Source organism: Balaenoptera ricei, chromosome 11 (assembly GCF_028023285.1).
Source record: "Balaenoptera ricei isolate mBalRic1 chromosome 11, mBalRic1.hap2, whole genome shotgun sequence".
In the NCBI taxonomy this organism is placed as follows: domain Eukaryota; kingdom Metazoa; phylum Chordata; class Mammalia; order Artiodactyla; family Balaenopteridae; genus Balaenoptera; species Balaenoptera ricei.
The window spans coordinates 30,359,715-30,382,502 of NC_082649.1; the positions used below are offsets into that span (position 1 = coordinate 30,359,715).

Sequence of the window (22,788 nt, forward strand, 5' to 3'; positions counted from 1 at the left end):
GCACATTGTTCTCAATCGAGTTCACAGTGTAAAACCTGCTGGGCCAGGCGCAAGCTCCCTCCGCCCTCCTCCTCGGGTACTTGGACTTTCTAATTGACTGGTGCTGACTCCTGTCTGGGGACCAAAGGAGGACAGAGGGCGGGAAGCAAGGTGATCCCTCGGTGCAGGGATCACCTTCCCTCCCTCAGCCAGGCTGGGAGCAGCTTTCATGTCCACAATCCTGGCAACGGCCATGGTTCCTCTCAGCCTCCCATAGATAGAATAACTGTAATCGATGCTAATATAATTATATTCTTTTCTTTTTTACCATAATGACTCCTCCCACACAACTTTTGAAATAGCAAATATACATTTTTTTCCAAGTATATATTTTGGCGTCTGCCCTAAACACGTGCTGAGCCCACCTTTAAGGTAATCCAGCTATGCTGACCAGATATACACACATCAGAATTTGGGACACTGGTAGCGTTCTCCTAGATGTCAGTTTCCATAGGATTAAACTAATTTCTGCCACTGAGATCTTATTAATTCTGGGACTCTAAAGCTGAAGTTTGTTCTGTTTTAATGAGAACTCATCAACCTATATCGCACTTTGATATGTATCTCTAAGAGTTGGAAGAAAAAGATGTCCACAAAACTTAAAAACCTTTACCCAAAACAGCATTTTTTAAGTAAAATTTTATCTTCTTTGCAGTCCCTTTGAAAACTTTTTAACTTTGAAAATTTAAGGTCTAGTTATGTGACGCATATTAAACTCACCAGAAGAGCATTAAAAAAGTACAGGGGAGGGAACTCCCTGGCGGTCCAGTGGTTAAGACTCCAAGCTTCCACTGCAGGGGGCGCAGATTTGATCCCTGTTCAGGGAACTAAGATCCTGCAAGCTGCATGGCGTGGCCAAAAAATAAATAAACAAATAAAAATTAAAAGTACAGATGCCCAGGCCTCTCTCCTACCCGCCCTTCCATGTGGATTCAACTGTCCTAGGGGGGGCCAGCATCACCCTGGCTTTAAAAGCTCCCCAGGTGATTCTAGTAGTAAGCTAGCTTTGGGGATCAGTTGTTCCACTCAGTAAGAAGAGGCGCCTACATCCCATTGGTTGATCCAGCAATGAATGACATCGCTGATATTTACCTGAAAGAAGGTTGCCATTTCAAATTAACCCAGGAGAAAGACTATGGATTAAATGAACAAAAAGTACTAAAGAGTTAGATTTATACATAGAATTGCAGACATTTCTAAGTTAACTATGTCAACATATGTTAAATTTTAACCACCAAGACATTTCATTAGGGTATTTGTGAATCATGTATGGCCTGGAATGATGAACAGGTCTCAGATTTTCTCTCTCCTGTTCTCCCAGCCACTCTGGTTGCCACTGGCAGCTTCAGTCCATGTTGGTCTGTGTTCTTCAGGAGGCTTAGATCCTCTGTAAGTAACTGAGGGTCCCACGTCGACCAGTATTTCTAGACCTTTGCCATGTTGCTCTCCATCTGTCCGAGTGCACACCTGATTTTTTTCTCTCTGCACAGGTGGTGAGCTGCACAGTGCTGTCAGGGCCTCTTCAAATGGATGTTAGAGGTATCAGCCCTGAGCTGGGATCAGGGGTACAGATATAAGCAGAAGTGTCTCCTCACTGTTGTAGGTTGTTTTCTTTTAAACAATTTATTATGAGAATTTTCAAGCATTCAGAAAACTTAAAAAACACCCATATGCCCACCATCTAGATTCTGCAGTATAGTTGTACCTTCAACAATGTGGCTTTGAACTACATGGGTCCACTTATATACAGGCTTTTTTCAAGAAATAGTACTACACAATCTGCAGTTGATGGAACCCATGAATGTGGAACCATGGATACAGTTATAAAGGAAGTTATAATCGGATTTTTGACTGCACGGAAGGTTGGCACCCCTAACCCTGACATTGTTCAAGAATCAGCTGTAAACACATTCTGTACTTGCTTTACCCATGTATCTAGCCACCTGTTCATCCATCAATTCATCTTATTGTTTGATGCATTTCAATGTCCGTTGTCATTGTTATCAGTACACTTCACTTAGAAACATTTCAACAGCAGCATATTAATAATGGTAGTACAGAATTTGTTTAGAGTTATTCTTCTTTTTAAATAAAATTTACGGGGCTTCCCTGGTGGCGCAGTGGTTGAGAATCTGCCTGCCAATGCAGGGGACACGGGTTCGAGCCCTGGTCTGGGAAGATCCCACATGCCGCGGAGCAACTAGGCCCGTGAGCCACAAGTACTGAGCCTGCGCGTTTGGAGCCTGTGCTCCGCAACAAGAGAGGCCGCGACAGTGAGAGGCCCGCGCACGGCGATGAAGAGCGGCCCCCACTCGCCACAACCAGAGAAAGCCCACGCACAGAAACGAAGACCCAACACAGCCAAAAATAAATAAATAAAGCGTAAAAATTAAAAAAAAAAAAAGTACGAAGACTAAAATGTACAAATCTAAAGCATACTGTTCTGAGTTTTGACAAATACATACACCTGTGTAATTCAAAGTCCTGTCAAAACACATGACGTTTCATTCCCCTGGGCAAGTTCCTTTATAACCCTTCCTGTCTACCCCTGTCCCCAGGCAACCACTGTTTGACTTTTTAAAAAGTTATAGATTTGTTTTACCCTCTGTAACATCATATAAAAGGAATAAAATCATATAATAAGTAATCTTTTGTGTCTGGTTGTTTCCCTAACATGATGCATTTGAAATTTACCCATATTGTTGTGTGTATCAGTACTTCATACCTTTTTATTAGGAGTCTTTGGCCCAACATTGACCAAGAAAGCCTCAAGACAGGCCTGGCAGCAGGTTGGAGCCAGGCAAGGCCACAGCAGTCCTCTCTCATGGATCACTCAGTGACAGAAGTCAGTGGCCATGTCATTAGGACACTCATGCAACTCCATGGAGAGCACCATATGGGAAGGAACTGAGGCCTCCTGCCAACAGCCAGATGAGTGAGCCATCTTGGAAGCAAGTTCTGCAGCCCCAGGCAAGCCTTCCGATGATTGCAGCTCTACCTTACATAATTGCAACCTCATGGGAGAACCCAAGCCAGTATTCCATGGTGTTGAAATAGTAGCCAGCATTGCACAGTACAGATATACCACGATTTATTTATCCACTTACCAGTTAATGGACACCAGGAGTATTTTCAGTTTTTGGCTGTTGTGAATAAAGCTGTTTTGAACATTCTTGTACAGGTCTTTTTGTGGACGTGTGTTTTCATTTCTCTTTGGTAAATATCTAAGAGAGGAACTACTAGATATAGGGTGAGTATATGATAATTTTGTAAAAAAAAAAGGACAGCCAGATCTTTACTTAAAGTAGGTATGCTATTTTAAATCCCCATTTTATGAGAATCCAGGCACTCAGACATCTGTACCAACAATTGATGTTGCCATAGTGGTGGTTGTGTAGTGCTATGTCATTGTCTTTGCATTTGCTTTCTAACATTTAATTTTCTAGTACATGTGAGTTAACACCTGCCATGTGCAAAACATTATGCAAGTGCCTTGCTGCTCAAAGCGTGGCCCATGAACCTGTAGTATTAATATTCTCTGGGAAATGCAGAGTCTCAGGCCCCACCCCAGGCCTACTGAATCAGAATCAGTATTTCAACAAGATCCCCATAGAGTTCTTATGCACATTCAAGCTTAAGAAGCATGGCATTAGGGGATGTAAAGATAGATAAGGTATGGCTATTGTCCTCAAGAAGTGGTGCAGGATAAAAAAGGTGTTGGGGAGGGAAATAAGGCGAGGCTATTTTAATAGGTAGAATATGATGCTTGTACCATCAGACATGAAAACAAAGTCTGGAGAGATGGAAGTGGGCTTCATGGGAAGGCATCACCTATCTGGATCATGAGCAATAGATAGGAAAGAGGGAGGAAGACACGTAACCTTAGTTGCATTGTAGGTTACTTACCCTGCTAAAAAGCAGGAGTTAGATTGAGAGGTGGTGGTAGGAGAGAGAGAAAGCAACCTTTGGACTAGAGTGACAGTCCAAATAAGAGAGAAAGATGGAAAATACAGTGACCTCATGTTCCCCAATCCTGTACGCTGTACACATAGAAGATTGTGTAGATAGATAGATAGATAATGTTCATTCATTCAAGGAGACTCCTTAGCTTTTAGTTTGAGACCTCAGGATGTAGAACTAATAAGACAGACACTATGTGCCATAATTATTAGTACTGAAAAAATCATGCAGATTTTCTTCAGTGACAGTAAAGAAACTGCAAACATCAAGACCCAGGACACCAAAAGTGCCACAAAATATTGGTATGGAAATTGGGTACAAATGTAATTTTATGTGTATATAGACAAATGTGTATACACATACACAAAATGAAACCATTCGAATTTTGGTGTGGACAATCCAGAATTTAGACAGTTATCGCTACTTTTATTCTATTCGATTTGAACATTATCAGTGTTAGGAACTAAGACTTGGGGTAAAATGTTATGAATGCTTAGTTACTTAGATAATAAAATGAACCAGAGCAGGAGTAAAACACATTCAAAGGGAGTTTGTAGATTGACTCTAGGAAAATTTCTCTGAAATTGTTTCCTCGGGTGTAAAATAGAAAAATGAATTGCCCTATAGGGTTGTTGTGAAGATCAAATGGTCCTCATGACCTCCTTTCTTCTTTTTTATAAAATTTAATACATGTTAAATGAACTGTAAGGAATTTTTTAAAGGGAGGGAATTGAGCTCTAATAGGACATATATAGATAAAATATTTTAAACATATGTTTTGAATTTGAGGCACCTTATCCTCAAAGCAAAATAATTGGGAAATGGGAAAAAAGCCCTTAGACCAGGGAATCTGTAAACTTGCAATAGTTACGTAGCTTTTTAGACTGAAAGAAGGAAACAGCTCATGAGGTGGTGCTAGGTCTGCACTGAGAGCAGGTAACAGTGCCCCCTGGTGGACTGTGCATGAAAGAAAACACTCAGTTTTCCAAATCCTGAGGGTTTCTCAACTTGATCCTTCTTGCATATTGTGTTTGCCTTTGGTGAAAACATGTTCATTTTTATTGCATAATCTATCATTCTGGTTCAGTTATAGACATCTGATATTTTCCCTTACTCTACAGGGATACTTTGCAGAGCATACATTTTAAACTTTTAATGATCACAGCAATCTTGAGCTATGGATGAAGTTCAGTGGCAGCTGTTAGGGGACCTGGGCCCTAATCTTAGTGTTATAAACATGCACCAGAAAAGCAGCCTGAGCCATGGCTTTCATATCTATAAAACGGATTTGGTAATACTTGCCTTACTGCGTTCTTGGCCAAATCATGCAAAATACTGTCTGTAAATGTCTTTTAAGTTTGCAGTTACTACAAAATGCAAAATATAATTATGATTTAGAGGAGATATCAGGGTTATGGAAAGAAAATAACTCCAAAAATACATAATAATAAATACAATTCAGAATAGAACTAAGTTCCATTAACATACTAACATGTCATGATGTTACTTATACATATTTTTTTCCCCTCCAGAATCTCTTCATTCTGAGCTCTCAAACCAATGCAGCTTAGCTGTGGGAGAAGGATTGGAAACTAACACTGAACACGCCTGTCTAATCTATCAGGCTCTGAGGCTTCACACGTATCTTTTTCATTTAAACTTTCCACCGACACTTTGAGGAAGGAGTTATTTACATTTTTACAAATAGAGAAACCAAGCCTCAGAAAAGGTAAGTGGCAGAGTCCACATTTGCACCCAGGTCTGTTTGGCACCAAAGTTTCCCTTACCCCATGTTGCATGTTGCTAACATTCCTCCTTCATCTTCATAATTTTTATAAACAAGAAACACTTCAATTAACCTCAAGTTGTTTTTTCTTACCCCACAATTCCATAATTTCCCATCTCTGCTCCCCAGGTCTGCCCACTCTGCACCCAAATGTAAACTAAAACCAAAAGAGAATTTAAAACGTGTGTAGATAAATTGAGTATGTTATCTGCAGAGAGGGATATTTAAAGAAAAATCATAGGCAGCCTTGAAACCCCTTGCAAAGCATTCAGTGAGCCCTGCCCTGCTGTGAGTATCACCCAGTGTTACTGTAGAGTCACCATGTCACAGCCTGGGAAGTGCACGGAGGCAAGAAGAATGAAAGAGTTTCCCACGTTATTGTCCCATTAGTTGGGCCAACCCCTTACTTAAACAAAATCCCTTGCCTTTTAAAAAGTCTTTTGGCTAGACAGTAAAGAAAAATATCTTTGAATCTTCTACACTGACAAATTACGTCAGCTAATATTTGAGTTGACTGTCTGAAAAATACTGGTCTTATATAAATATGCTTAAATTCCATGTATATACACTGTATAATGTCATTTTTTTTAGAAGCAGAATACAAAGACAACTATGATTCCAATTGAAAATATAAACATACAGGTAGAAAAGGAGTAAGAGAAAATTAACATAAGTACCTTCGGGTAGTGGAATTACAGATGATTCTTATCATCTTTTTTTTTATAATAAGCATGAATGACATAATAGAAAGAAGTCTCCTTAATATAAAGAACACAGACATCTTTGATGCCGCAGCAAGAACCTAAGAAGCTGAAAATGACCGCTGTGTACTTATTTCTCAGTAAGTGTGTTTCTTGTGGAGTAACTTAAGGGCAGTGTCCTTGGGCAATACTGTTTAGAAAATGTAAAACCAAAGTATGAAAGGACAGCTTACTCGGGCATTTGTACCCAAGCCAGTGGAATTATTCCTCAAGTTTCATTTTCAAAGCCCACAGCTCTTTCTCCATCTTTTCTGGATGGCTCAGAGTAACAATTTACATTATATTTGTTATACAGTCTGCTCTGTATCTGTTATACAGATACAGAATCCAAGGATGCAGAGGGCGACTATACTCCATTTTACATAAGGGACTTGAGCATCGTGGATTTTGGTAACCCCAGGGGGTCTTGGAACCAATACCCTCAGATACCGAGGGATGACTATCTAGAGAAGTACACAATGTACAGAGTGATGACTCAGAACATTACTGAGATAGATTGCCTTTGGTTTTATAATACAGAATCAAACTTCCCGGATGTCTTTGGAGAAAAAAAAAAAATCCCCAAACGGTAAAACCTTAAAACCCCTCAAACCACAAAGTAAAATCTCCAAAGATGGGGAAATGTACTGGAAGAAAGTGGAGTGAGAGAGCTCAGTGGAGTCAAGTTGTCTATGGTGGAAAGAAGGCACATTCCCTTTAGGCAGAATGATGGAGATAAAAAAAAATAGCCCAGTAATACTCCATTAAGTTACTAAGTAAACTTGATATTTCCTCAAGTTCCTTCAACACTGATGCAGCACGCCTTTATCCTTGTCTGCAAAAGCCCAGCTAAAGGGATGCCCATCTCTCCTTTCCTCTCTTCTCAACGGACTATCTGGGCATCTCGGTCTTTGGACATCTGCAAATTCATCTGCTTCAAGTTGCTTTTTTCCTGTACTAAAGGTTCTAGAGAAGTGATAGAAGGTTCTAGAGAAGTGATAGACAGCTACTAAGGGGTCAGACTTTGGTCATGTTGGAGACAGCAGAGGGAGGAAGTGGAGTGAGAAAACTAGACCCAGTCTGAATAAAGAGGAAGGGCAAGGGGACAGCTGGGAGATATCCCTGAGGGTGGGGCCCTGTGGTTGAGTGTGTAGTCCCAGCCTGGGTAAGTCGACAGTGCCAGGGGCAGGGAGAGGATGAAGCAAGGGTTTCCCTGCCTGAGGGCTTAAGGGTATATAGTTCATCCAATTTTAAAAATGATGTCATTTTTCCATGTTCAATTTTTTAAATCAAATTTAGTTAAATAACCTTGTCCCTTTCATTTATGTTAAATTGTTTGAGTGAAGAGCATCCCATCTGTCTCATCCTCCCAATGTTTAATATTACCCTTTTCCTATTTTCTGTATTCATTTCCTCTAAGTAATAAAACATCATAAATGACTTCTACTCAGACTTCTAGGACCTTTAGGACTTTTCCCAGATTGTATAAAGTAGACAGCACCGAGGTGAACCAACTAATGTAATGACGAGTCAAGATATGGATGACTGTTCACAATTTGAAAAGTAAGAAAGTGCAGTAAAATTTTAAGAGATACCTATGGTGGGTATAATGGCAGAGTCAGAATTGTGAGGAATGAAATTCAAAATGTTGGAACAACTAGATGAAGGTTATGAAAATAAAGCTATGCAGTGACCAGCTGGGAATGGTGTTTGAGGGAGCTCCAAGGGGGAGAGAGTGCCAGGAGAGGTAAATGGGAGCGGGGTACATTCACAGTGACTGAAATAAATCAGCAGAACCATCTGAAGTTCTCAGGTGCCTTCTACACAGTCCCCTCCCTGTGCCCATATTGAAATATGGTTGCCACGTTGTGATGTGACAGTAGACCAAGTTGCTCCAGTAAGCAACACCAGCTACTGGAAATGGTTTTCTCCGAGCACCTGTCTCTGTCTTGAAGCCAGCTGGAGTGTAAATGATTGTGAAATTGAACGACTTTCTGTGTTATGTGTCTGCCCATCCTTGATATCATCCTATGAACATAAAACTCAGATTTCTGATCTTGGCATTCAAGGCTATCCACAGTCTAGCCCAGTACTGCCATCTTCTCTATTTTTTCTGGAATCCACATACTCCATCCAATCTGGTTTATCTCCATCATTGTGAATTCTCAATTCTGCATCATATTTCATACCTTAATCCCCCTTCTCCACTTCATTGTCCCTGGGTCTCTTCTACCACCTAAGGTACTCACTTTCCCTGTTCCTCACCCCCAGCCGAGATGACCTCACCCTCTTCTGAAATCCTACAGCTCCTAAGATCAATTCCACTTATTTGTCACTGAACATAGTACTTCATGTTGTTAATTAACTTTTCTTGCTGGAATATTATATCTTACATTCAGTCAGATTTTAAACCCTTAAATTCATGGGCCATATCTTAACAGTCCTTTCATAACCTCAGGTTAGGTATAGACCCTTAGGTATAAGGCCCTTTTATAATCTCAGATTTTATATCTTTAGATGAATCCAGAATTTTTTTTCTTATTCCTCAAAAAAGATAACAGAAGAATTTATATTGTTATCTAAGGAATAAAGCCTAGAGTAGTACCAATAATAATGCCAATTAAGAGCCAGCCAGGCACTGCAATAAGCTTCTAACCTACATTATTTAAGTAAATCCTTCAATAACACATACTATTATTCTCACTTTACATATGAGACAACTGTGAATAAGTAGAGAAGACAGGAAGTGAGAAATAGATCTTCTCTGAAGAGTGGAGAACGAGTTTTCACCACTAGCCACCCATTCCTTTGGGTTAGACTTTGCATTGAAATTATTACTGAGAGAGTAAGTAATTAGCTTGTTGACAGTATGTGGCTCCTGAGAGAGGAAAAGCGGAGATGAGGGGAGGGGTGAGGTGGAGAGAAGAGGGCAGAAGAGCAAACTGAGTTCCTGGCATTGGAGATAAACCTGCCTTTCTTAAAATAACTCACCAGTCTTTCCCCCTCTGTAACTGTTTTCTTGCTCTTCTGAGGCCAGCCGTTTCATTTATGCTGATTTTCCTGAAGCTCGTTTGGCTAATTTCTGTATCTCAGGCTAGAGGGTCATTTTTCTTTTTTGTTTTTGGGCTGTGCACATGCGTGGCTTGTAGGATCTTAGTCCCCCAACCAGGGGTCGAACCCATGCCCCCTGCAGTTGAAGCGTGGAGTCTTAACCGCTGGACCTCCAGGGAAGTCCCTAGAGGGTCATGTTTTAAGTCACTGGTTTACTAGGTATATCAGGGCCCAGTCACTCATTCCAGGACCTGTTATAAGCTCTGGCCTCACTATCTCTTCCTGTCCTAGAAGTCTATGGTTTGATGAATTTCAAATTGGCTGGAATGAACTGATATTAAACTCAAGTGAGTACTCCTAGTGAAAGTCAAAGGCAAAGATTGTTAGACTAGATAAAAATATAACTATCTAATGCTTATATATGAGGACACACAAAAATTGAAAGTAAAAACTTGGGAAAATATATACATAAACACTAACCAAAAGAAAGCTGATATCAGAAGAAGGCAAAAAATAATGGTAGAGATAAAGAGTGACATTTTCTACTGAAAAAACAGTCCATCTACCAAGATTATATAACAGTTCTGAATCTGTGTGCATCCAATAATATAGCCTCAAAAATATATAAAGCAAAAAATGAGATAACTGAAGTAAGAATTAGACAAATCCATGATCATAGGGAAGATTTTAACTTTCCTTTTTCAATACCTAATAGAAGAAGCAGATGAAAGTCAATAGGAATATGAAATAATTGAGTAACAAAAATAAACAAACACTAATTGATTATCACCTACAGAATACTATACCTGACAATGGAGGAACACATGTTATTTTCAAATGCACATGGAATATTTCCAAAGTTGGCCATATGCTGGGCCATAAGACAAATCTCAGTAGATTAAAATCATAACAACTGTATTATCTGACCACAGTGAAATTAAGCTAAAAATCAACAAAAAATATAACTAGAAAATCTTCAACTGTTCTAAAACTGATCAATACATTTATAAATAACTCATGGATAAAGGGAAAAAATCTAAACAGAAATGGGAAGTATTTTCAACTGGATGATAAGGAAAATAAATCATATCAAAACTTGTGAGATGCAGATAAAGCTGTACTTAGAGGAAAATTAATAGTCTTAAATGCATATATTAGAAAAGAAGAAAAGTTGAACACCAGTGATTTAAGTGTCCATCACAATTATCTTGGGATAAAAAGCAAACAGCAGCAAACAAGTGAAACCAAAAAGAGAAGAAAGGAAATAATAAAGATAAGAGCAGAAATTAATGAAATTGCAAAGAAATGCACACTAGAGACTATTAATAAAGTCAAATATTCTCAAAAGAAAAAGGAAGAAAATTTAAAAATCCCTAATAAGACTGATCAAGATAAGAAGAAAAGGCACAAATCACTTTGGGTTTTAAAAATACCCCTACTTTTAATAGGAGTATTGCCTCAAATCCTACAAACATCACATAAAAGTAATATGAGGATATTACCTTAACTGATTCCCTATGTAGACTTTGCTAACGTGAAGAGATCATGCTTATTATCTCAAGCAAATATTCAAGTCAATGTGGCAGTTATGTTTTGGGGGGTAAATTTAAAAATTGGCCTTTATGTTGCTAAACTGAATTTTTTTTTTTTTTTTTAGTTTAGTTAGAGTGACTCAGTTCTACAATGTTTGAAAAACCCTGTGTAAACTGACCAAATTGAGTCTTTGTACATGCAAAACAGAAGACTAGACATTGGCCCCACAGTTATCCAAGACAATGGGCAGGGCTGCTGTAGTCCCAGTTGGATCCTTTCTGTGGAATAGCTAATTTGTAAATTTCCTCAGTTGTACATGCAGGTAAGATCACGTTTTATGTATACTTATAGCCTGTATCTAGTAGAATGAGTAGCATTTTGCCCAGTGGAGGCAACATATGTGCAAAAGCATAGGGGCAGGAAATGGCATAGTATATTCAGGGAAGAGCAATGTTTCTGCTGCAGAGTAGGATATTTGAAGGAGTGCTGAAGGAGAAGCTGGCTGGACAGATAGGCTTGGTTTCATTTGTGAAAGGTCTTGGAACACACATCTTCCTGTACCTGCTTTCATCAAAAATTTCCAAACATGGGTGTGATATAGGCAAACTTGTATTTCAGAAAGCACACAAGTTCATTCTTAGAACTTCTCAATCAAGTGAATATATGTCTTGTTTCCTTTCTTAGGTTATATGTAACAGCCATATGGAGCCCTCAAAATACTTTCAGTTGATTAACTGGTTGATAGACTCTTTCTTTTATCAGTAAACAAGCCAACTTGTTTTATACAAAGTGCTGTGGAAGACCCAGGTATTAGTTTTCTTCCTGCAGGAGTTTACAATATAGTAATGAAATAACACTTATGCACATAACACAGGAAGAAAATGGACCAGGAGTAAAAGGACTTGAATTCTAGATACATCTCCTCCATTTTAGTTGTTTATAAAAACAAATATTTAATAAGCACCTATTGTGTGTCAGATATCTGTTAGACTTTAGGTATGCACTGATGAGCAAAACAGTCATGGGGTTTGTGTGTCCAATGGAGGATAAATGGACATCAAACAATCACAAAAATTTATTCAACAAATAATGTATTGAGAATCTAATATGTGCCAGGCACTGTTCTAGGTGCTTGAAACAACAACGAAAAAGCAGACAGATCTGTGCCCACACAGGATTTACATTCTAGCGGGAGAAGACAGAACACAAACTCTAGATGTACAATAAATAAGTAATGTATATATCTTATTAGAAGGTGATATGTATTATGGAAAAAGAAATAGAAAGTCAGGTAAGGGTTTTTAGTAATGAGGAGGGGGTACAGATAGGAGTTGGGATGGGTTGTCATTTTACACAAGACAGTTAGAGTGGTCTCATTGAGAAGGGATGCATAAGCAAAAACTTAGAATTTTGGAGAGTTGACTGTGCAGATATCCAAGGGAAGTGTATTCCCGGCAGAGGGAACAGCCAATGTAAAGATCCTAATATGGGAGCATTTTGGAGGGTTCCAGGCACAGCAACGAGGCCATATCCTCTGAAGCAGGGTAAGCAAGGGGGAGAAAAGCAGATGTAGGAGAGTTTGTGTAGATTTTATAGGGCCTTGAGGGTCACTGGAAGGACTTTGGCTTTTCCTGAAAGAAATGGAAAGCCATTATAGGAGTCTGAGTAGGGAGAGAGATGATCTGATTTATGCTTTAATGGGATGACCGGTTCCATGTTACAACCTGTAACTAAATCATGATAAGTGTGTCCTGAAATGGGATAACAGGGGGACCAAATTTATAAAATACCTGTGTATTGGGCCCTAAGCTTAGCTAGCCTCCTCAGACTCACTGGGTCATCATCTTGGTGCGGATCTGGTAGCATGCGGTATATATAAGCTCACGTTGTAGAATACTGTTCCTTGGAAGTGATGCAGAATGACACATAATCTTGTTGCAGAATGGCACATAATCTAGAAGTGTTCTAGCAGTGGAAGCACATATTCTCAAAAGGAGCAGTATCACCCCCAAAGGGGTGAAAATTGGTTCTTAAGGGACAAAAACTTACTCTTTTTTGATGTATAAAGCACAGATGTACATACAGTATGTAACAGATATGTAATATATTGGCAGTATTTCAATTTCACGGGAAAGATACCTAAAAAGGATCCTTTAGGGATGGGGTGGGAGTGGAAGGTTGTATGATCATAAAAAAGGTTGGAAAACACCGACTTAAGAAGGGAGTGAGTGGCAGGAAGATTACTGAGCTGGAGGTTAGGAAATCACAGCCAAAAGCAGCTCCATCATTAACTGCCTTTGTGAACTTGGACCACTTGCTTCCCCTTTCTAGGTTCCAGCCTGCCTTCAAATGTAAAATCAGTTAGACTGTATGACCTTTTAGGTTTTCTGCAGTGCTAAAATTATGAGAAGGATTTGAGCTGGCTCTCCATTGAGTTATAAACACGTGATTATGGGAACTATGGTAATCTATCAGGTATTTGGACCCATCAAACCTCACCTTTCAATAAAAGAAAGGGATAGCATCAATAGACTTTAAAGTCTGTCTCTGGTCTCTTTCCCTTTATCTATTCTTTAATCTATCCCAAAAGCTTGAATTCTATAAATACTGCTTTAGTTCGCTCCAGAAGATTCCTGGATGCAACATTGGAGGCAAGGGTACAATGAAGTTTTGTCAATAAGATGCTCATCAGATGCTTTGGAACCTGTCAACCAGAGTTGCATTGCTTCTCAATTTTCACATGATTTCTAGACACTAAAGTCCCTTTACAATCCATCTGGGTTGTCACTTCAAAGAGAACGATGTACGTGGTGGGTGAAGGGATGCAGGAATTAGCAGGATAGAGTACCAGCTTAAAAAACAAAGAGCCCGTGTATTCGTGGCATCTGTAGATGACATCAACTAGACAACTTTGTGCATACAGTTCTTTGCTTTAGAAGTCCTTTGAGGACAGAGAATATATCTGCTAACTCAAATGTTTAGTGCTCAACTCAGTATCCTGTACATAAGAGGATCTTTGTGAAGGTGTCTTGACTGTGATGATCACACAAGTCGAAGAGAAAATAATAAAACTCAAAGCCATAAATCTTTGAGTCCCTTAGTTTGGGTGATCTGTACTGACATGACCATAAACAAGGGCATTTATCTTCTTTTCCTTCTGTTATTTAATCACCTAGTGGTGTTTCCAGATAAGAAACGTAAATGGCATTCATTACCTAACTGGAGCATGTGTAGCACATTTATCATAGGGCATCAATACTCAAACAACTGTTTTGTGTAATGAATTCAGCTATTCATAGATGAGTTACTATTGTGAAGAATTGTGCTCCACCGAATTACAGGGACTTCTTGAATGTTGTCAACATTTGGAGACAATTGGAAGAGGGAACCCTATTTAGTGACAAATGGCTAAATATTCAGAATTTCAATGTATACTGGGAAGATAATTCAAGTCAACCTCTAGTTGATCCGAAGAATTTTGGAGTTACTGGCAATGAGGAAAACTATAGAGTCTGCTTGAAAATATCCTTAGGAGTGAAGGAGTTAACTGAGTGTGTAAGCTTTATCTCATGTCCAATGGACTTGTGGTTTGCCGATTAAAGTCTCCGGTAAATGATTGTTAGAGACCTGTCATTGATAGCTGTTGCTAGTTGCTGTGTTTCAAAAGCCCGTTGATTCCTCTGCAAGGTGATACAGCATCCTCTATCCCTTTCCTCATTTCAGACCTACTCAGGTCTGCCTGCAAAAGGATCCACCAAATCAATAAACATGAATGATGAAGACTACAGCACCATCTATGACAGAATCCAAAACGAGAGGGCATATGAGAATTCAGACCAGCCAGCAGAAGACGGAGGTCCCCTTTACAATGATGTCCATGACGACTTGAAGGCAGAAGACAATTTATATGCCACTGAGTTGGAAACCCATGGGTATGACTCTGTGGCCATTTATGCTGTTGTTGGTCAGGAGAGCACCTCAGCCTCTTTTCAACAAGAAATAGGAGAATACCTCCTGCCTGAAAATGTCTATCCTGAGGCTCAGCATCCTCAACCTGGGGAGTCCCAGGAGAATGGAAGTGAGATGGAAGCAGATCTGCCTTCTCCTTCCAGCTTCACCATCCAGCACAGCAGAGCCTTCTCCACCAGCGAGGACTCCCCTACCAGCTATTCTGCTGATGACGTTTCGGAAGAAAACGAATCAGCTTCCACTAACCCTGAGATTAACCTCTTTGTGAAGGTAAGGGCTGCCTCTGACAGACACACCTGCACACGCAGATGGTGTTTTATTTTGCTCTGAGTGACCAGGGAAAGATGCATGGTGTCATGGTCCTTGGGGGTCAATATATATTAAAGAGTAGGGCTGATGGAATGAGTCATTCCATAGTTCACCCAGGACTGCTCAAAATAACAAGAATTGGTAAGTGCATTTAAAGTGTGTGTCTAATCGTTGACTTCTCTATACCACAGGCAAAGCATTTTTTAAGAGTTCACTTGTGAGGGAGCAGAAATTGTTGCTCAAATCCTTTGTGACAGACGTTAAGTGCATTTTCCTGTCTGGTTAAATTTCCTTCATCATCATGATTTTGAAAAACGAAACTAATGCTTATTGAAGTCAAATTGATGGTCCTTCTTAATGTTTCTAAGGTCACAGATATTACTTTGTATATATGGTCAATAAACGTTACCTCTGTCACCAAGCTTGCCCTTTGGGCACTAATGTAACTAAAATATCTGATGAGATAAAATTATTTCTCTAGTAGTAAGACATTTAGTGTCAGTGTTAATGTTTAACCCTTAGGATATTTAAACACAGAACTTTGGTGATCTTTGTATTAGACTGATATTCTAATAAAGATTATGGTTATGAATATTATCAAAGCATAAAAATCATTTCAGGGCCAAACAAATCATCTTTATAGATCAAGATGATGTTTTCCCTAACATTCCCCACCCAAATACATATTTACACAAATTTTTATGTTAAGACAACAAAAATGATTACTCTATGAACCTATAAAAACCCCAGTCCACACTCATTTCTCCCCTTTCTGGTTTCTAATTAACTCTTTTAATGAAATGCACTTTATTTTCTAATTTGATACATAATTATTTTCTATTTTTCCCTAGCTGTTTGGTGTATAAATCGTGTCTCCTTTATTCTAACACAAGGTCCTTTTCAAAAGCACCAAGAGCATTTGGTTCATATTTAGGTACCTGGCAAACCTTGCCTGGGATTTTGTTGAGCATTTGGGAGAAAGAAGGGTGTGTAGACAGAGCCCTTGCTCTCAAGAAATAACAATGTGGTACAGGAGACAGACTTGCAAGTTGTGAATTTTGGTGAAATGGAGGAGTGAGAGAGCGTTCTGCTGTGGGTATTCTGGGAATGCCCAAGGGTGGACGAAGGAGTAAAGAAAGACTCCACAGAGGAGGTGACATTCAAACAGGTGCATTCAAGCAGCATTCCAGCCATTATAGTCACATGACCGTTGTGTTAGTTTCAAAAAAAAAAACCCCACCTTTTTAAAAGGGAGGACTAGGTGTATTTTCCTCAAGACAGAGGCATCCCTGCAACTTCCGGCAACAGACAAGATGAATCAATCATCATCGTCATGATCTTCATCATCATTACGGGCGCATCAAACCATTATTTGCATGTTTGGCAAAGTGTTGATTTCATCAGAAATTAGGCTGCCACTGCCGTTGAACCAAACAGAAGTAGGAGGAAATAGAAGTGTTGGCATCTCCAGCTGGTACCAGCAACAGGAAAAACTACTTGATAGTACCATGTGGTTCCTAAGTTATTTAAGATCCGTAGTTCCCTAAAGTAAATATTGGATCTAATTAACTCTTTACATTTACATTCTTTTTAGTATAGTTATGTTAACTAAGTGGTCGTAGAATGTACCATCAACCTCAGCTCCTATGTGTGAACTCCTTTTTAGAGAGTCTCAGCATCACTCAGTGAGAAGAAGGGCAGTCATAATCCTGGCTTCCCCACCCCCAGCCCACCTCCACTGCGGTCCTTTATTCAATGGGGAGGGAAATGCGTAATATGAGAACAGGTGATACAGGGCTGCAGGGCTTGTGTGGGAGTGGAGGGTGTGCGTGTGACCAGCCCAGGCTCCTCCCTCCTCCCAGCTCTGCAGAGGGGGTGCTGGAACCCCCGCATTGGACGGGGATCACCATCTTCCTAGCGGGCTTGTTGCTGGTGCTCTGGGGTTGTTCTCCTCCTGGGCTGTTTTGGTGTAGACCACTTGGGCTGCAGCTACACCTGTACTCATTTGTGTATGTTTCCACCTGTCTGGACAAGTCAGAGAAAATGTCATGCAGGTTAATAACTGCATTCAACCAAGTTTTTATTGAGGCTCGGCCATTTCAGGGTGTTGACCTGCTACTTACTTAGTCAAAATATGTCATTTATTTATTCATTCAACGGAGAGTTATTGCGCCAGGTTCTGGGTGTACAGCAATGAAGAAAACAAAGGCCTGTCTCCCCAGCTCTTTGCATCGTAGTGGGAGAGACAACAGATGGACAAATAGAGAAGTAAATATAAAATACGCCGAGTGGTGACAGTGCCATAAAGAAACATAAAACAAAACAACGGGTGTGTTAATTTCCTACTGCTTCCCTAACATATTACTACAAACATAGTGGCTCCAAACCACACAAATTTATTCTCCTACCTTCTGGAGAGCAATCGGAAATGAGTCTTAAGGGGCTAAAGCAAGGAGTCAGCAGGGCTGTGCTCCTTCCGGAGGCTCCAGGGGAGAATTTGTTTCCTCCCCTCTTCTAGAGGTGGTCCTCATTCTTGGCTCATGGCCCATGTCACATCTCCCTCTCTCCCTGGCTTCCAGCTTCACCTTTTTTTTTGGCCACACCATGCAGCATGCAGACTCTTAGTTCCCCGACCAGAGATCGAACTCGTGCCCCCTGCAGTGGAAGCGCAGAGTCTTAACCACTGGGCCTCCAGGGAAGCCCCAAGCTTCGCCTCGCCTTCCAATCTGACTCCTTCTGCATCCCTCTTATAAGGAAACTTGTGATTAGCTTGGGCCCGCAAGATAATCCAGGTTAATCTCCTCATTTCAAGATCCTTAATTTAATCACTTCTGCCAAGTCCCTTTTGCTTCAAAAGTTTCTGGGAATTAGAGCATGGGCCTATTTGGGAGCCATTGTTCGGCTTCCCACAGTGGGATGAGAATGATGCTGAGTAGGGATGGGAGGAGTAAGGGTAGGCGGGGTGTGGGGGGGGGGATGGTGGCAGGGAGATCAGAGAGGTGGAGGTGGGCACAGGTCACGCCTAGGCCTGATGAGTCATTGACAGAGCTTTCACTTTTACTCTGAGTGATAAGGGGAGTCATCAGAGGGTTTTGGAAGGAAAATTCTGGCTGCCTTTTTGATGATAGACTACAGCAGAGAACGGGTAGAGGCAGGGAGGACAGGTTGGAGGCCCTTGAAAAACTAGGCAGGGGAAGACGGTGGATTGGACTATGGTGACAACAGTGGAGCTGGTGCCAAGTAGATTGGGATTGCTGGGAAGAGAGAGCCCAGAGGTTTTGCTGGTGGGTCTGATGTGTAGTATAAGGAAGGGAAGGAGCCAAGTTTGACTCTAGGGGTTTAGACAAGAGCTACTGAGTGAATGGAGATGTTATTCTCACTTCACCTGTGGACCTCTTCTCCAGGAACATATGATCCAGAAAATGTGTTCACACAGTCATTCATATATCCATCCCTCCCTCCCTTCCTTCCTTCCTTCCTTCCTTCCTTCTTTCCAACATTTACAAGATATTTACTACGTGCCAGGTACTGGATGTAAGAGATGAATGCAGCACAACCCAAGTGCAACTGTCCTGTGGGCAAAGACAGAGAAACACAATTCTTGAAAATAATAAGAGGAAAGAAATAACTGCTTCTTGGTCATTGGCTGAGATCCAGTGAAGGAAAAGTCTCTAGTGAGAGCTGCAATTCATGTCGTAAGGCAACCAAGAGGAGTTGTCAGTTCAGAATTTGCTGATGGGATTATAAGAATTTCTTGCTGCTTTCTGCTAAAATTGAAGGACCTGTAGACGTTTTCCTAATTGTGTGTGTGTGTGTATGGAAGAGAAAGAAAAAGAGGGATGAGAGGGACAGAGACTGAGAGAGGAAAGGAGATAGAGATATAGATGGAGATAAGAGAGATAAGAGATAGAGAGGGAGATGGAGATGGAGAGGGAGAGAGAGAGAGAAAAAATATTCTGGTATTTAACACAAAGGAAAAAAGTATTCTGACGATGACAGTTGCAAAGAAAAATGGTACAAATGAACACCGTTTGTCCTGCACATAATTGATGTCATTGATTATGGAAGGCAGTATATATATGTATGCTGTAGAGCACATTTTCAAGTCAGGTTGCATGGTTTGAATCCTGGCTTAGCAAATTAATTTCTGTTAAATTGTTTACCACTTTTCTCATTGGTAAAATGGATGTCATAATGATATGTTCCTCATAGGGTGGTTATGAAGACTGAATAAGAGAATCCATGTAAATTGCTTAGTATAGTATCTGACGTATAGTAAATGCTCAATATTTAGGAGCCTAAATTATTATTGTTTATTGTGATGAATTTGAACCATCCATAAAATAATAATTTTTATTTTAGGCACCATGCCTTATAGTTAGTAGACATTATAAGTGTTCTGTTAGCTGATATTAATGTAACGGTGTAATATTCTGGCAAGAGCACTGGTCAGGAAATTCTAACACGACTTTGTCAATGATTCACTATGAAACATTCTTGGACCCAAGTTTCCTCATCTCTGAAATGCAGTCCATTCCAGCTCTTACAGTCTTTGACCAGGTTATGTGGCTCCAGCTCTGTATCAGTGTCACGTGTCTGGCACCATCTATTATCCACTCGAGCAGACCGCTGGATAGTGATTAGGGTCTCTAGATTTGGGTGTGGTAGGGAGAGCCAGCAGGTAATCAACACGCCTTTCCACCCTCAGCTCACGTGAAGCCTGTCCCTTGGAAAGCATCCTCAGGGTCTGTCTCTGATTAGGCACTCACAGAGTCCCCATGTAGAGTTGCACAGGTTGTGCCCTGAGCAAAGTTAGGGGGCCCCATTCACAGAAAATATAAATGGTGTCCTTCTAGAGTCAGACAACATATGAGCCCTGATAAATGTTTCTTAGACTCATAGCCTGGAGTATTTTTGTCTAAAAGAGTGACTCCCTATAATTTGGTTCAGCATAATGGAAAGAGTCACAGAATTGTTAGTAGAAATTGTTATTATTGCTGTAGCACAGGAGCCTGATGCTGTTCCAGAGGTCATGGTATCCAAATAGGGTATTCAACCTAATCCATGGGCTGTTAGAATACTGTAATTAGGATAAAAAATATTAAGCAATATTTCTATTTAACCTAGTCCTCTTAAATGTTATTTTGTATATTTCATCACATATACAGTGTATTCTTGCAGTAGTACATTAATATAATTTGTAAATGAATAAATATACATATATTGTGGGTAAATGTTTAGGTTCTGTATTGAGAGAGATGCTCAGTTTTTACACTCTTATAGACTCATAGGCTTTCCTTCCTTTTCTGCCACCATCTGGGGTCTGAGACTCTTTCCTCAGCCAAGAACAAGGGAGACTAGGTCCCGTCACCTCCCAGGTCCTTCCCAGGAGTTTTCATAAGCAACACACTGAGTCCATTTGTTTTGGAGGCAAACAAAATTCACCACTGCAGTCGAGAAACTAGGAAATCGCATTGAGGAAATGAGGGACATGCAGCTGGATCTGCATGTTGAGATCTGACTCAGGTGAGGAGCAGTGGGGATGTGCCAGGCGGTGGTCTCAGCAGAGGCAAAGGCACAGCAAATATGCATGTATATGTGAGGAGATATATTTGTCTGGAATGGAGGGAAGGTCCACATTGGTACAGAGCAGAGGCTGAGGTTGAAGAACCTGGAGTACAGTCTTTTTTTTTTTTTTTTAATCATATCTTTTATTCTCGTATTATCTTTGGTTTTTTGTTGTTGGTTTGTTTATTGAAGTAGGGTTGATTTACAATGTTGTGTTAGTTTCAGGTATACAGCAAAGTGATTCAGTTATACATACATACATAATTTTTTTCAGATTCTTTTCCCTTATGGGTTATTGCAAAATATTGGGTATAGTCTTTCATGGCAAACTGAGCAGCTTGGATTTTATCCTGAAGGCAACCGAGCATAACAGAATGTTTTGGAAGAGAATATCGTTAGTGAAGCAATGTTTAGGGTGATGGATAAGCAAGTTAAAAAACATTTCCACCTGTTGGTGTAGAACAGGACAAAACAGACATCTACCATCTTTCATTTATAAGATTAGTTCAAGCATTTGAATGTAAATACATTGTGTATAATGACTATATTCTTTTTTACTTATTTATTCATTCAGCTGTCTGTTTGAATATGTCCAAGTATCTAGATCTTTGATTTCATACAGACAAATTTCTGGAAAAAGTTACCAAATGTGATGCTGATTTATATACCAACTATATGGGTATCTAGGTACTTTATATTTGGTTGGGGGAGAGGGATAATGTGGATTTGGCACAAAGTTTTGATTGATGTTGTTTTAGTACAGTTCCCAATAAAAAAACGTGTTTGTGAGGTCTGTCTTAGCCTGGCTGGACGACTCAAAATTTTACATTTAGATGCCTGGAAATAGCTGGAGCCCTCAAGGGGCTTCCTGTTCACAACCCCCTAGGAACAGCCTGCTCTAATGTCAGTAATAAGCACACATCAAATATGTCCTTGGAAACATTTGTGAGAAAGTGGAAGTCTGAGCCTGTTGCATGTGCCCAACTATGCTTTCGTGGAACCCTTGAAACATATGAATATGGAACAAGGGGCAGGTTTGAACAAAGATTTCTACTCCTTGTCATAATGTCCTCTTAATTAGGGTACTGGGAACAATCAAGTCCAAATTTTATTCAAAATCACTTTCTAGGTGCCCGTATGAACTACTCTGCTCTGTGAATCAATGCCATCAGTCAAAGAGAGAACAGAATCCTAGTGCTATAACAAGAATATTGAAAACCAGATGAGTCAAGTAACTTGCCCAAGGCTGATGGCAAATTAGTAGCAAAGCCAGGGCTTTGACCAGCCCGCCGCTTCCAGGGCACTTTCCTTCCTATTGGCATTCCTAGCCTGGGGTGCTGAATGCTCATGAATGTGCTACAGGAGGTTCAGGAACATTCTAAAACTCCATGCAAATTTTTTGTGGGAGACGCTTCCAGGAGGGTCCATGAACACTTGCTGTTGTCTATCTCTGTGATGCATTCCGCTTCCCTACCTGGGTCCTCATGCCTTGTGTCTCCATGTGGGAGGGGGAGAATGACTCCGAGCAGCCCAACTAACTCCTGTCCTTTCTGTGGGGTCAGCCGCTTGCTCTAAGCCTTTTAGCAACTTGAGAAACCATGGGGAGGAACACTGACAAAAGAGTAATAAAGATGCATTACCCGAATCATCATGGGGGGATTATGTCCACTCTGAAAAGGAAGGTGATGTGATACTCTGAAATAAGTACCACCAAATTAGAATCCACCTATTTTCCAAGGGAAATTTTGGACATTTTTTCCCCAAAGGGACTGCAAACTTAATGTCAACTCAACCACACCTCATCCCACCACCTTGGTGGGCAGTGTCACCAAT

The 22,788-nt window shown here is 40.3% G+C and overlaps 1 protein-coding gene across 3 annotated transcripts in view; it reads left to right on the forward strand.

Moving 5' to 3' along the window:
- LOC132374642 (chloride intracellular channel protein 5-like) overlaps nt 1-22,788 on the forward strand; it is a 45,402-nt gene that overhangs the window by 14,601 nt on the left and 8,013 nt on the right. Inside the window, exons 2-5 of one of the 3 annotated variants that reach the window (XR_009505707.1) lie at nt 5,532-5,728; nt 6,516-6,626; nt 11,234-11,431; nt 14,833-15,348. Coding sequence is in view for 1 of the 3 variants with exons in the window: in XM_059938578.1 (XP_059794561.1) it covers nt 11,426-11,431; nt 14,833-15,348 (522 nt within the window). In the remaining 2 variants the exon portion in view is untranslated. The remainder of the gene's footprint in view (nt 1-5,531; nt 5,729-6,515; nt 6,627-11,233; nt 11,432-14,832; nt 15,349-22,788) is intronic. The other 2 variants (XM_059938578.1, XR_009505706.1) reach the window with 2 other exon arrangements.